The sequence below is a fragment of the Dipodomys merriami genome, unplaced genomic scaffold (genome assembly GCF_024711535.1).
Source record: "Dipodomys merriami isolate MVZ:Mamm:240054 unplaced genomic scaffold, mDipMer1.0.p SCAF_68, whole genome shotgun sequence".
Classification (NCBI taxonomy): Eukaryota; Metazoa; Chordata; class Mammalia; order Rodentia; family Heteromyidae; genus Dipodomys; species Dipodomys merriami.
Genome location: NW_027206268.1, coordinates 5,588,733 through 5,604,255, shown reverse-complemented (window position 1 = coordinate 5,604,255; position 15,523 = coordinate 5,588,733). Strand labels below are relative to the sequence as shown.

The window sequence follows — 15,523 nt, the reverse complement described above, 5'->3', positions numbered from 1 at the left end:
AATCTATTCAACTGATTGTATCACCACCAATAAGATTTTGGAACTGTATTTCTAGGAGCCGTGGGATTTGTGAAATTAAAAAAAAAAAAAAAGGCAGAGAAGCCTGGAGCTAGTAACTAATACCTGTATTCCCGGCTATTTAGGAGGCAGAGATCAAGGGATGGCAGTCTAGGGCAGCTTGGACAAAGAGTTCACAAGCCTTCCCACATCAACCAAGAACTGGGTCCAATAGTATGTCCAGGTGTCAGGCCTAGCATAGGCCTAACCCCAAGCAAGCCCATCTCTGCATCAACTGGGTTGTAGTGCCACCTAGAGGGCTTTAATTGGGAAAGGTGATCATTTGATAATAGAGGATCCAACACAATTTCCAAAATGTGGCTGGTGCCCCTTTGTCAACTTGGTCTGGGACACAGAGCTTAGCAAATACCAGGGACAGGGGAACACATATTTACAACAACCTCTCGACTTCCAGGGCCACCCTCCCCTTGGGACCCCATCTCCCCACACAATAAAGGGGGAAGAGGGGCCTAACAGGAAATCTAGGAGCCACTTGACATTAGGACATACTACTCAATATACGGTTAATAAAAAAATGACACATATTAAGGCACACTGGGGGTGGGGTGGAGGTGGACAGCACAGAGAATATTGAATATATAGACTTAGGACTGAATGGGAGATGAAAAAAATTAGAATTATCCTGTATATATATTCTGTCGATATCCTCCACCAAATTCAAATGGAGCTTTGCTTTTGCTTCTCTTTTACTTAAAATCTTGCAGCGGGTTTCTGATAGTTCTTGTTGTATATATGGGTGCCAGTCCTGGAGCTTGAACTCGGGGCCTGGACGCTGTCCCTGCTCTTTTTCACCCAAGGCTAAGGCTTTTATCACTTGAGCCATGGCTCCACTTCTGGTGGATAAAGAGTCTCGCAGATGTGTCTGCTCGGGCTGGCTTAGAACCTGGATCCTCAGATCTCAACCCCTGAGTAGGTGGGATGACAGGCAGGCTTCCAGTCTTTAGATTTCACAGGCCAGGCTTTGTCGGTTCCCAAGGTTGTGCTGGGGGAACAGCCCTGGGAAAAGGTGGCCCATGCGCGCACGCCCCTTTCCCGGTCCCGCCTGGACTCCGCCCCTTGGAAAAAGCCACGCCCACGTTCACAGGCCACGTCCATTCACCGCCCCCGATCCGCCCTGGCCACGCCCTGTCACACGCCGGCCCCGCCCCCGGCCCCGCCCCCAGCCCCCCCGCGCGCTCCAGGCTTTCCCCAGGGTCCTAAGCCGGAAAGTATGAGCGCGCGACCCGCCGCACCAGCAGCCACGTCCGGGAGGAGCTTTGGGCCCTGTGGGTCGCCGTAGGCTGCCGGGTCTTTTCCCCCGCCCCCCTCAGCGGAGACCGGGAACCTGCGGCGGTGCGGTGGCCGAGAGCCGCGCGGCCTCAACATGGGCGAGCATGGCCTGGAGCTGGCGTCCATGATTCCCGCCCTGCGGGAGCTGGGCAGGTAGGGCCGCGGCCCTCCCTCCCCGGGCCCGGCTGACGCTGCGGGCTCCGCTCACCTAGCCGGCGGCCCGGGGGAGACTCGGCTCCGGGTCCGGGCTGGGAGCGTCCCGGTCGGGCGGCGGCGGCACGGGGCCTCGGCGGTTGGTGGACCGTTGTGGGACCGTTGGTGGGAACCATTGCGGGGAGGGGGGGGGGCGGAGGAGGGGGCGGGGCGTGACGTCATCGGGGCGGGGCTTACCGGCTGCACTTTACCTTCCGGCCCCGGGGTGGGGGTGGGGGGGCATCTCTTCCTCCCTCCCTTCCTTCCCTCCTGTCCCCTTCTCCCCGCTCTCCTCTTTTCCCTTTCCTAACTCTCTTCTTTCCCTTTCCCCCTCTCTCTTTCCCTCCCTCCCTCCCTCCCTCCCCACACCCCTTTCTGGTCACTTTTATGCTTCCCCAAAACCTCTTTCTAAAGCCATGGACCCGTGGCTCACGCCTTGTAATCCCAGCTACTCAGGAGGCTGAGCTCTGAGGATCACAGGTTCAAACCCAGCCACTGCAGGAAGGCCTGTAAGACTCTTATTCCTATGTCTCAATTGGTAGAGCACCAGGCTTGGGCACAAAAGCTCAGAGACAGCTTCCGGGCCGTGAGTTCAAGCCCCAGGACTGGCACTATAAAACAAAAATAACACACACACACACACACACACACACACACACCCTCATTCCTTACGTAGGAGACAGTCTATTCTTTAGGGTCACTCTGTTCAGGGACTGACTTTCGTGAAATCGCCCCTTGGAGGGAGAAATCACAGTTCCTGCTTTTCAAGCAAGGATGGTTCTGATCGCTGTCTAGGTCTTAGTTCATTGTAAAGATTTATTTATTTTTGCCTTTTTTTTTCCAAATGATGGTACAAGTTCTTTTAAGGATTAAAAACTATTTATGGGCTGGGAATGTGGTTTAGTTGTAGAGTGCTGGCCTAGTATGCATGAAGCCCTGGGTTCAATTCCTCTCAGTACCATATGAACAGAAAAAGCCAGAAGTGGTGCTGTGGCTCAAGTGGTAGAGCGCTAGCCTTGAGCAAGAAGCAGCTCAGGGACAGTGCCCAGGCCCTGAGTTCAGGCCCCAGGACTGGCAAAAAACAACAACAACCAAAACCACTTTGTTTGTGTTTCAGTGCCACTCCAGAGGAGTATAATACAGTGGTGCAGAAGCCAAGACAAATCCTTTGTCAATTCATCGACCGAATACTTACAGATGTAAATGTTGGTAAGAAGCCAATGTCTATATGAACTTAACAAATTAGATGGTTTCCTTTTCCATATGTGCAACATTATACTAATGTTTCTTTCCCCAAACATTTTGTTATAGAGTTGATACATGGATAGTTACAAGTTGTTGAGTATTGCTTATTGCTGTGATTTAGACTTTTTAAATTGTTCTGTTAGCCTAATTAGTAGCATGGATTTGCGTAACTGCTATGAATTCTTTCATCTTGTGTATTGCACAGAAAGTAAATTAGACTAAGTCTGACCATGTGGTCTTATTTTGGCCACATGTTGTGCAAGTGAAACACGCACAACAGATGCCACCCCAAGCTCTTGAGGGTTGCTGCCTTTTTAAGCAGACAGAGTTCTGTGGGTTATCAACTCTTTGCCTATTTGTGATCATCTGAAAGATGAGCATCATCACCATGGCAAGAAGTTATCCCATCTGTCATCTATATTGCTAGTATAGAGTGACATTTGACTCAGGATTTATAATTTTCATTCCAAATTTGGTCCTAACACACATGATTTATAACCACTTAGCCTTTTTTTTTCTTGGTGCCAGTCCTGGAGCTTGAACTCAGGGCCAAGGTTCTGACCCTAAGATTTTTTTGCTCAAAGTTAGAGTTCTACCACTTGAACCACAGTGCCACTTCTGGCTTTTTCTGAGCAGGTTGTTGAGATAAGAGTCTTACGGACTTCCCTGCCTGAGCTGGCTTCCAACCATGATTTTCAGATCTCAGGCTCCTGAGTAGCTAGCATTATAGGCATGAGCCACCTACCTGGTAATTAAGAGAATTTTTTTTTTTTTGTCGGTCGTGGGGCTTGAACTCTGGGCCTGGGCACTGTCCCTCAGCTCTTCAGCTCAAGGCAAGCGCTCTACCACTTGAGCTACAGCGCCACTTCCGGTTTTCTGGTGGTTTATTGGAGATAGGAGTCTCACGGTCTCTCCTGCCCGGGCTGGCTTTGAACCGAGATCCTCAGATCTCAGCCTCCTGAGTAGCTAGGATTACAGGCGTGAGCCACCAGCGCCCGGCTTAATTAAGAGAATTTTTAAGTCTTCAGATTTCAGCATAGTATGTAACATGTTATAGGCCTATAGTTCATGATTGCTGAGCAGGATGAATGATAGATGAGTTAATTTAACTTACTGTATTTAACCCTACCATGTTACCATGAGCATTGTGCTAGATATAATAATTCTTCTTTTTTTTTTTTTTTTTTTTTTTTTTGGTGCTAGTCCTGGGACTTGAACACAGGGCCTGGGCAATGTTCCTGAGCATTTGTGCTCATGGCCAGCACTCTACCACTTTGAGTCACAGCTCCATTTCCAGCTTTTTGATAGTTAATTGGAGATAAGAGTGTCATGGACTTTCTTGCCTGGGCTGGTTTTGAACCATGATCCTCATATCTCAGCCTATTGAGTAACTAGGGTGATAGGTGTGAGTCACTGGCACCCAACTTGAATATAATGATTCTGATTATTCCAGTCTACTTTTCTAATAAAATGCCTACTGTGTAATTTGTGAGACGTCTTTACAACAAATCTTTTATTTTCTTCTTTTAGTTGCCCTAGAACTCATAAAGAAGACAGACTCTCAGCCCACCTCTGTGATGCTGCTTGATTTCATCCAGCATATCATGAAGTCCTCCCCGCTTATGTTTGTCAATGTGGATGGAGGCCAGGACCAAAGCGAGGCCAAAGGCAGCTGTGTTGGTAAGAGGCGCGCCATTCACGCCTTCATATGCAGGCTGCATGGGAACCTGCCTGCCCGCCTGCCCTTCTTAGCTTGTCACATGGAAATGGTCACGCTCCTTTCCTAGGCAAACTTACAGAAGCACAGAGAAATGCAGAGCTCATCCAAGTAGTGGATGGCAGGCTCAGACCTTTCCTGAGATGCTTAACTACTATAATGTATTAACATTGTGTCAAAAATATACAATATATTGTTAATGACGTTCATATCAATCTGTCATCTAGTTGGGCACGAGTGGCTCATGATTGTAATCCTAGCTACTCAGGAGGTTTGAGATTTGAGGAGCATAGTTTGAAGCCAGCCAGGGCAGGAAAGTCTTTGAGACTCTTATTTCTAATTAACCATCAAATAACATAGAAGTTGAGCTGTGGCTCAAGTAGCAGAGTGCTAGCCTCAAGTGAAAATGTTAAGAAACAGCACCCAGACCCTGAGTGAAAGCCCCATTATGCGCGCACGCGCGCGTGTGTGTGTGTGTGTGTACCCACACACAGTCATCATGCATTTAGAATGAACACTTGTGATAAACTTGTTTATTTACTGTGTTTTTGTTTGTTTGCTTGTTTTAAAGAATTCAGTAACTGGATCATCACAAGACTTTTACGGATTACAGCAGCTCCATCCTGTCACGTCTTACACAAGAAAATTAGTGAAGTTATCTGCTCGCTCTTATTTCTTTTTAAAAGCAAGAATCCTACAATTTTCGGGGTCCTCACAAAGGAATTATTACTTGTTTTTGAAGATTTTATTCACCTCCACCAAAGAAATGCGGCTGGAGATATAAAAGAGTGGCCAGTGGTCATCTATAGATTTTTTAGCCAGTTAGATGAACACATGGGTTATTTACAAGCAGCTCCGTTGCAGCTCATGAGCATGCAAAATTTAGAATTTATTGAAGTCACTTTATTAATGGTTCTCATCCGCATTGTTGCAAATGTGTTTTTTAGACGGCAAGAACTCTTACTTTGGCGCATAGGGTGTGTTCTCCTGGAGTACGGTAGTCCAAAAGTGAAGTCCTTAGCAATCACCCTTTTAACTGAACTCTTTGAGCTCGGAGGACTACCTATCCAGCCAGCCAGCATGTTTTTTAAGTCACTTTTGGAATTATTAAAAGACCTTGCAGAAATGGACACTGACCAATTGCAACTGTACGAAGAGCCACTGTCAAAGCTGATCAAAACACTATTCCCCTTTGAAGCAGACGCATATGGAAATATTGAGCCAGTCTATTTAAATATGCTGCTGGAGAAACTCTGCGTCATGTTTGAGAGTGGCGTGCTTATGCGGCTCAAGTCTGATCTGCTAAAGGGGGCCCTGTGTCATTTACTGCAGTATTTCCTGACCTTTGTGCCTGCTGGGTATGAATCGGCTCTCCAAGTCAGGAAGGCCTATGTGAGGAACATCTGCAGAGCTCTCGTGGACATTCTCGGGGCTCAAGTAGATGAAGAGGTGAGTGGTTGCCAAGTTACTGGCTAAGGATACGTTTTGCACAGGTAAATTTTCTGGTTATGTTCAAGTTGTAGCAATGAGAAAAACAATATATCTTTAATAATATGTCTGTGGTTCTTATTACCTAGTCATGATCCCTGCTATAGACTTGTACTTTGACTTCAGAAGAATTCATTCAGAAGGCTTGTTTGTTCCATTGTTGATGGACTGTTAGTAGACCAGAATGCTTTCAAATAGAATTTATGAGGCCTAAATGTGTTAGTTGCATTGTTCATTAAAAAGGAGCTTAAATTCAGAAACTTTGATTACTCTGATTAGAATCAATCACGTTAAGAAAATCTGTAATTCCTCATACCATACCATGCCCTTTCTCATTGGCCATGGTAGCTACGGATGTAAACTGAAATACTCTGGCTGATAGTAACTGAAGCATGGAGGTTTAAACATCTTAGTTTAACTGCCAGGCACCAGTGTCTCATGCCTATAATCCTAGCTACTCAGGAGGCTGAGATCTGAGGATCTTGGTTCAAAGCAGCCCGGGCGGGAAAGTCCATGAGACTCTTTTTTTTTGCCAGTCATGGACCTGAACTCTGGGCTAGGCGCTGTCCCTCAGCTCTTCAGCTCAAGGCGAGCGCTCTACCTCTTGAGCCACAGCGCCACTTCTGGCTTTTTTTTCTGTTTATGTGGTGCTGAGGAATGGAACCCAGGGCCTCAGGCATGCAAGGCAAGCACTCTATACCACTGAGCCACCTTCCCAGCCCGTAAGATTCTTTTTTTTTTTTGTCGGTCGTGGGGCTTGAACTCTGGGCCTGAGCGCTGTCCCTCAGCTCTTCAGCTCAAGGCAAGCGCTCTACCACTTGAGCTACAGCTCCACTTCTCCGTGAGACTCTTATCTCCAATAAACCACTATAAAACCAGAAGTGGCACTGTGGCTCAAGTGGTAGAGTGCTTGCCTTGAGCTGAAGAGCTGAGGGACAGCGCTCAAGTCCAGAGTTCAAGCCCCACAACTGAAAAAAAAAAAAAAACTTAGTTTAACTGTGTTGCTGCACTTGAGATGTGAAAGAAGTTAGTAATTCCCTTTCAGAGTTTTTTTCTTTGTAGTATTTTGAGAGAGGGAAAAACAGTTGAGAGGATTTGTCTTCCTCCTTGTAAGACACAGTACAGATGAAGATGGAAGCTGGGTTTGCCTATGGCTGTGGAATCGTTTGTCTTATAGAGAACATGTCACTAGTACCTGAGGCATTCATAAAGATTGTGCAATCATTTTGTTTTCTCAGTACTTGTTGGGTCCACTTTATGCTGCCCTGAAAATGGAGAGTGTGGAGGCGATTCCATGCTGGACTAAACAGGAAGATGGCAGCAGCACCAGTGATGAGATCTCTCCCAAAAGGCGCAGGCACAGTTCCTCCATCTCATCCCAAAGAGAATCAGAGCAATCCAAAGAGTAGGACTTCGTTCACGTGTGTCTGTGTGTGTATGTGTGTGTGTGTGTGTGTGCGTGTGCATACGTGTGCACACGTGTGCACACAAACTTGGCCTGCTGGCTCTCCCTTTGCTTTATTGTTCAAAGCTGGTGCTCCACCACTTGAACTACAGCTCCACTTACAGTTTTTTGGGGGGATTTGAACCTCGATCCTCAAATCTCAGCCTTCTGAGTAGCTAGGGTTACTGGCATGAGCCACTGTGCCTAACCCAGGTTTATGCTCCATTCAGTCCTTTCAGAAACCAATTTAAATAACAAGGAATTTTTTTCTAAGCGGACAGCCGAATGCTTAAAATATTTTTAATAATTCTTTTGGTTTATTCTAGTTCAAAACATTTCATGGCTAAATATAGTTACTGTAAATTTTTCACATATTTGTTTAATTTAGCTTTTAGTATACTTGAAATATCACTGAAACTATACATCAAGGAGGAGTTTTTAAATGTTAACAAATCAGTGATTCTATAATGTAGCCAAAGAATTGTCATATTTGAGCCAGGCTGAACACTGTTTTAATTGTTGCTTAAATTTATCTTAGTATAGATAGAAGTTTATATTTCATTATAGTTCTTGTTTTAAGTATATATATATATATATATATATATGTATATATATATATATATAGTATATTTATGAATATTTGTATATGTGTATGTGTACATATACCCACTTTTTTTTTTTTTTTGATACCAGGATCTTACATGTACTAAACATATACTAGCCAGGCGCCAGCTACTCAAGAGGCTCAGATCTGAGAATCATGGTTTGAATCCAATTTGGGCAAGAAAGTACAGGAGACTTTTTTTTGGGGGGGGGGGGTCCGGTCATGGGGCCTGAACTCTGGGCCTGGATGCTGTCCCTCAGCTCTTCAGCTCAAGGCTAGCGCTCTACCACTGGGGCCACAGCACCACTTCCAGCTTTTTCTGCTTATGTGGTGCTGAGGAATCGAACCCAGGGCCTCATGCATGCAAGGCAAGCACTCTACCACTGAGCCACCTTCCTAGCCCCCAGGAGACTCACTTCTGCTTATGTGGTGCTGAGGAATCGAACCCAGGGCCTCATGCATGCAAGGCAAGCACTCTACCACTGAGCCACCTTCCTAGCCCCCAGGAGACTCTTATCTCCAATTACCAAAAAAGCTGGAAGCAGAGCTCTGACTCAAGTGGTAGAGCACTAGCCTTGAGCTGGCTCAGGGACAGCATCCAGGCCCTGAGTCTAAGCGCCAAGACTAGAACAAAAAATAAAAATTTAAAATAAAAAAGTACTCTACTACTGATCTTTAAATTATATTGAAATAATTTATATTGAATTGTATATTTAATTGAATATATCCAAATTTATATTGAATAGTAATATCATTCTACTTGGTTATAATTAATTCTAGCCTGGATCACATGGATATGAGTGAAAAAAGCCTGCTCTGGAGTACACTGAAACACAAAGCTGAGGCTCTTCAGGCTTCCCTTGAATGTAATCTTGCAAAGAATCACATAACCGAAACTTTAGAAGGACTCGCTGTTGTCTTACAGCTGGCTGCTCTGTGCACTGTGCACCGTTCATCAGAATACATGGAGTGGTAAACACCTTCTTGTGTTTTCTTGGTGGGCTTTCAGGAGACTTGATTATTTGCTCAATTTCTGTGACTTAGAACACATACTTTGAATGAAGTAGATCAGTTTCATCTCTTGCTGAGTGTCTATTAAATGCTGGCCACTGAGCTAAGTAGTAAGCTTACTAATCTTTACAGCCAAATCCATTCTCAAATCAGAAGAGTAATGGAAGCCAACATAAAGAGAAAATAATGACAGTTGATTTGCATATTTTCATTAAATTGGCTTTATTGTAATAATTACGTTTAACTTAAACAAGACTCATTTTCTTCCTAATATCTTAAAAAATGTATTCACTGCAGCCATGATTTCAACTGCCAAGACGGAAGCAAGAAGAATTCTCCAATGGCCATGACTTGGATGCCTTTGGATTTTTACTCGAAAGTGCTAAAGAGCTCTAGGAGTTTGTTAGAATCTGTTCAGAAGTCTGAATTGGAGGTGGTCATTGATAAAGTGGTGAAAGTTTATGATGCTTTGATTTATATGCAAAGTGAGTAAGCTGTAAGGCAGAATAATTTATGGCAGCGTAGAAATATGCTGTTTGGGGCTGGGAATGTGGATTAGTGGTTAAGTGCTTACCTAGTATGATGAAGCCCTCAGTACTACATACACAGAAGAGGTCGGAAGTGGCGCTGTGGCTCAAGTCGTAGAGTGCTAGCCTTGAGCACAGAGAGGCTCAGGGACAGTGCCTAGGCCTTGAGTTCAAGCCCAGGACTGGCAAAAAAAATTTTTTTTAATATACTAAGTACAGAAATGTTAATAATGAGTAGTTTTTCCTTGATATTGATTAAGCTTGTCAGTGATTTATTTTTTGTTGTTGTTAATGTTGAGCTTGAACTCAGGGCCTAGATACTGTCCCTGAGCTTCTTTTGCTCAAGGCTAGTACTTTATCACTTTGAGCCACAGTTTCACTTCTGATTTTCTGAAGGTTAACTGGAGATAAGAAAGAGTCTCTGGTTCTTTGCTTCCCTAGGTTGACTTTGAAACATGATCCTCAGATCTCAGCCTCCTGAGTAGCTAGGATTACAGGTGTGAGCCACTAGTACCTGGCTAGTTAGCAATTTCTGAGTTTCACATTGCTATAAGTCATTATTCTTCAGTCAGTAATAATTTCCGCATAACTTTGAAGTGTTTTGATTTGAGAAGCTGAAGAGTGCCACAGTCTTTTTCCTAACAAGTGCATAGCTGCGTATTTTTAAGTCATATTTAGTTTCTTTGGCTCATGGGACCAGAATTGTAGCTCAGTGGCAGAGTGCTTGCTTCACTTGACAAAGCCCTGCGTTCAATCTCCAGAACTGCATACAACAACATTATTTATGACCCCTTAAATTAACAACCCCCATACCAGGCACTGGTAGCTCAGGCAGTAATCCTAGCTACTCAGAAGACTGAGATCTGAGGATCATAGTTCAAAGCCAGCCAGTCAGAAAGTCCATGAGATTATTTCTAATTAACCACCACCAAATAGCCAGAAGTGGAGGTGTGGCTCAAGTGGGAATATGTTGGCCTCAGGTGAAAAAACAAAATCATGAGGCCCTAAATATAATCTCCAGCACACACACACACACACACACACACATACACGGAGCCACACAGACACAGACACACACACACACACATGGAGCCACACAGACAGACAGACAGACACACACACACGGAGCCACACACACACACACACACACACACACACGGAGCCACACAGACACACACACGGAGCCACACACACACACGGAGCCACACACACACACACACACGGAGCCACACACACACACACACACACACACACACACGGAGCCACACAGCCACCTGTACTTGATATCCATTAAAATGCCATATGATTAAGCAATAGATGTAACAGATGTCCTGTTGTGTGTTTCTGCAGTAAAACGTTCATTTGAAGATGAGATTCTAGAAGATTTGTGTGGAATGCTCTCACTCCCATGGCTTTCTTCCCTCTCCGATAATGACCCTTCGAAGCTTCCTGCATTTGCCTCTCCTCTTCTGAAACTAAGCCAGAGGGTTTCAGGCAGCTACTGTAAGAGATCCCAAAATTGTTGTTTTAACGCATTTCTGTTATGTGGAATTTCTTTTTTTTTGTTGTTTTTTTTTGGGTCCGGTCATGGGCCTGAACTCTGGGCCTGGGCGCTGTCCCTCAGCTCAAGGCTAGCGCTCTACCACTTGAGCCACAACGCCACTTCCGGCTTTTTTTTCTGCATATGTGGTGCTGAGGAATTGAACCCAGGGCCTCATGCATGCAAGGCAAGCGCTCTACCACTGAGCCACCTTCCCAGCCCTATGTGGAATTTCTAATGCTTACTTATACTTTTTTTCAGTAACAAAGGAGGAAAGGTATTTTCAATAATTCAAGAAAGAGTTGTATGGAAAGTAATAAAACCATACCCTCAAGGTTGAGATATACCCTTGAGTATCTTTGTTTTTAAGAAACTTGTGAAATATTTGAAGAACACACACACACAAAACAAAATAGTGAGAATCTGCATTTTAACAGGATCCGGAGATTCCTATGCTCATTGAAGTTTGAGGTCATTAAAGTCACTACCAGAAGTAGGGTCCTGAGTTACAAGGTTTGCACATTCATTCTGTTATGCTGTATTATCCTCCAAAGGTGTGCCCATTCACACACCTATCTAGGGAATAGGAGAACTGCGTCTGTTCCACCTCTTCACCTGTACATGACACTGTTAGTTTTGAAAGTATTTACTATATAGGCTGGGCCAGAATGGAGCCTGTCTAAACTCCAGATGTGCAGGGAGCAGGAAGGTTGAAGCTGAAGGTAAGTTTGGGCAAAAAGGTAATGAGACTATCTCAACCGACGAGCTGAGCATGGCAGTTGCATATCTGCAGCCCTAGCCATGTGGAGGGTAGAGGCCGGTGGATTGCTGTAATAAGACATATCTAAGACCCTCTCAGAAATAACCAGAGCAAAACATGGCAGAGGATGGGGCTTAGGTGGTAAAGTGGCTGCCTTGCAAGCCCAGGGCTTGAGTTTACAGCACAGGACTGCCGAAAACACCAAAGGAGAAAACTTTATAGAGAGAACTGTGTTGTTATTTTCTGTCTGTCAAGGTTCCTGATTTGTTTTCTGATAAGATTTAACTTAGATATTCTGTGTTATGTAACACAGAATATGTTAACACACATGCGTGTGTATTTCTATAAGTCAATTTTAACACTGTTAGAAATCTAGTTTAATCCACTTCTTTATCTCTTTTTTTGTTTTGAAGCACTTCCAGCACTGTCACGATGTGTGTTTCTTTTGACTCTGTTTCCAAGAAGAATATTCCTGGATTGGAGAACAGCGGTTTACAGCTGGGCCCTGCAGAGCTCCCAGGAAGCAATCCGCGCCAGTTGTGTGAATGGATTTTTTATCTTGTTGCAACAGCCAAGTTCCTGTGACACAGTTCCCCAGATGCTTTTGTATGTATGAATATTTTCATGTGAATATATCATTCTGTTCTAGAACATAGTAATTCTTTAACCATCTATGCAAATTACATCTATTGCTGAAAATACAAAGCAAAAATTGCTTTTCCTCATGTTGAAATTTGTTTTCCTACTAACCTTTATCTTTCCTATATTTTTGTCTTCTTTTTGGGGGGGGAGCAGCGGGTCGGTTGTGGGTCTTGCTTGAACTCTGGGCCTGGATGCAGTCCCTCAGCTCTTCAGCTTAAGGCTAGCTATCTACCACTTTAGCCACAGTAGCGCTTCCAGTTTTCTGATGGTTAATTGGAGATAAGAGTCTCACAGACTTTCCTGCCTGAGCTGGCTTCCAACCATGATCTTCAGATCTCAGCCTCCAGAGTAGCTAGGATTACAGGCTTGAGCCACTGGCACCCAGGTGTCTTTTTGTATTTTAAGTAAATCTATCCCATATATTAAGAAGTGAAATACATTGTCTTTTATCTCCCAGAGATAAAGTCAAGGACGATTCTGACATAGTGAAGAAAGAATTTGCTTCCATACTTGGTCAGCTTGTCTGTACTCTCCATGGCATGTTCGATCTGAGCAATTCTTTAGTGGAACCGGACATTGGGCACGGCCCTGTGGGCCTCTTCTGCAAGAATGTGAAAGCTATGTCTCAGATGAAGTGTTCTTCTTTCCAGCTGAAGGCTTCCATTTGCAAGCCATTCCTATTCCTCCTGAAAAAGCAAACACCTAGTCCTGTAAAACTTGGTGAGCCATTGTGACTGCCTTCATATTTCATTTTATTTTGTGGAATTTTATTATTTTTTGTCAGTTCTGGGGCTTGAACTCAGGGTCTTCCACTTGCATTTAGCTTATTTCACTCAAGGCTGGTGCTGTCCACTTGAGCCACAGCTCCACTTTCTCTTGTTCAATTGAAAACAAGAGTCTCATGGACTTTCCTGCCCAGGCTGGCTTCAGACCATGATATTCAGATCTCAGCCTCCTGAGTAGCTGGTGAGCCACCAGTACCTGGCTCTAACGAATATTTTAAAACCTTTTCAAGCACATTTTTTTAATATCATAGAAAAAAATTAAAGAAACTTGAATTCTGTTTTCTTTTTTTTAATGTTTTTTTTTATTATAAAAATACCATACTGAGGGGTTGCCAGTTACATGAGTAAGGCAATTAGTACTTTTCCTATCAAGCATTGTTACTTCTTTCTCTGTTTTTCCCCTACCATCCCTTCCCTCCCTACCTCCCTGTATTAGTTCTATTTTAATCTCCTGCAACTCTGTGCTGTACATACTTAAGTATTAAGTGTTGACAAGATAACTTGGGATTATTTGTAGCACATTACTGACAATATTTTTATTGCACAACCTTGCTGTGTAATAGGTGAAATTAAATAATGCATCTTCTTGCCCTCTAGCTTTCATAGACAATTTGCATCATCTTTGTAAGCACCTTGATTTTCAGGAAGATGAAACAGATGTAAAAGTGGTTCTCGGGGCCTTTTTAAACTTAATGGAGGATCCAGACAAGGATGTTCGAGTGGCATTTAGTGGAAACATTAAGCACATACTGGAATCCCTGAACTCTGAAGATGGATTTATAAAAGAGGTTGATTATTTAATTTCTTAATGTTTCAAATTGTTTTGAAAGTGAAGGGAAAGCCATGAGGTTCCCCATCTGTAGAGGGGCCTGGTCATTTTTATACAGGAATCCTGATCATTTTTATACAAGAGCCCTGATCATTTTTATTTTGATTAGTGTTCATAAACCTGGCTCTCGATTTTCTTTAACCACTTAATTTTGTTGTTTAGCTTTTCGTCTTAAGAATGAAGGACGCATACACACATGCCCAAATCTCACGCAATAATGAACTGAAGGATACCTTGATCCTTACAACAGGCGACATCGGAAGGTATATTAGCAACATTCGCAATCTCTCTTACCTAGATTTTGTCTCTGTCTTCTTTCCTTTGCCTAGTACTAGAAATGATGAGGGCTGGTGTACAGCTCAGTGGCGGATGCCTGCCTAGCTAGAGGCCCTGCACTCTGTACTCCAAGAAAAAACAAGAAAAAAAGAAAGCAAAATATACATTCTAGAGAAAACATAAGATCTAGCATCTGTACATTTGTAGATTTGCATTCGTCTGAAACAGTGGTATGTTTAATGTCATTTTCTTTTTCTTTTTTTAGAGCAGCGAAAGGAGATCTGGTACCTTTTGCACTCTTACACTTGTTGCACTGTTTGTTATCTAAGTCAGCATCGGTCTCTGGAGCAGCATACACAGAAATTCGAGCTCTTGTTGCAGCTAAAAGTGTTAAGCTACAAAATTTTTTCAGTCAGTATAAGAAGCCCATCTGTCAGGTGAGAGTCAGCATTTATCTTTGTTATAGGCGATAGCAGTCTTCACATAAGTTTTACAAAGAGAAAGAGAAAAAGCTAGGCAGTGTCTTACTCCTCGTCCCAACTAGTTGGGTTTGAGACCATGCCAAGCAATGCTGTGGAAAAAGAAACAGGCAAAACCAAAAAAGCCATATATGCATATTTTATTTTGACTATTTTTCAAGTTACATATCTATTTTAAAGGAGCTGAAGTTTTATATTTTAGCATATTGGCCTGAAGATGTAGTACAAAAATAAGAGTTGAATCATTACACTATCTTCCATGTTCAGTGAGATGCCTTTTCTTTCTTTCTTTCTTTTTTTTTTTTTTGTCAGTTATGGGGCTTGAATTCTGGGCGTGGGTGCTGTCCCTCAGTTCTTCGGCTCAAGGCGAGCACTCTACTGCTTGAGCCACACTGCTTCTGGTTTTGTAGTGGTTTATTGGAGATGAGTCTCAAGGAGTTTCCTGCCCGGGCTGGCTTTGAACCACCGTCCTCAGATCTAAGCCTCCTGAGTAGCTAGGATTACAGGCGTGAGTCACCGGTGCCCAGTGAAATGCCTTTCTTTTTAGCCTTTTTAATGGTAAACTCTTGATATTTTGGATATGGCATTTTGTTTTCAGAAAGGAATATTCAGTTAATGGCTGAAAGGTTAGACTATG

General features: G+C 43.6%; 2 protein-coding genes across 4 annotated transcripts in view; one reads left to right on the top strand and one right to left on the bottom strand.

The window, feature by feature from the left end:
* Pls1 (plastin 1) overlaps nt 1-1,654 on the bottom strand; it is a 64,951-nt gene extending 63,297 nt beyond the window's left edge. The window contains exon 1 of the mRNA XM_070005570.1: nt 1,556-1,654. The gene's annotated coding sequence lies outside the window, so the exon portion shown is untranslated. The remainder of the gene's footprint in view (nt 1-1,555) is intronic.
* Atr (ATR serine/threonine kinase) overlaps nt 1,346-15,523 on the top strand; it is a 69,698-nt gene continuing 55,520 nt past the window's right edge. For 2 of the 3 annotated variants that reach the window (XM_070005561.1, XM_070005560.1), the window contains exons 1-13: nt 1,346-1,500; nt 2,657-2,748; nt 4,315-4,464; nt 5,073-5,950; nt 7,228-7,394; nt 8,818-9,009; nt 9,346-9,533; nt 10,926-11,078; nt 12,289-12,481; nt 12,975-13,237; nt 13,900-14,090; nt 14,294-14,394; nt 14,673-14,844. In XM_070005561.1, the coding sequence (XP_069861662.1) occupies nt 1,442-1,500; nt 2,657-2,748; nt 4,315-4,464; nt 5,073-5,950; nt 7,228-7,394; nt 8,818-9,009; nt 9,346-9,533; nt 10,926-11,078; nt 12,289-12,481; nt 12,975-13,237; nt 13,900-14,090; nt 14,294-14,394; nt 14,673-14,844 (2,799 nt within the window). In that variant the 5' untranslated portion in view covers nt 1,346-1,441. Of the gene's footprint in view, nt 1,501-1,872; nt 2,049-2,656; nt 2,749-4,314; nt 4,465-5,072; nt 5,951-7,227; nt 7,395-8,817; nt 9,010-9,345; nt 9,534-10,925; nt 11,079-12,288; nt 12,482-12,974; nt 13,238-13,899; nt 14,091-14,293; nt 14,395-14,672; nt 14,845-15,523 lie in introns of those variants that run through there. The other variant, XM_070005562.1, reaches the window with a different exon arrangement.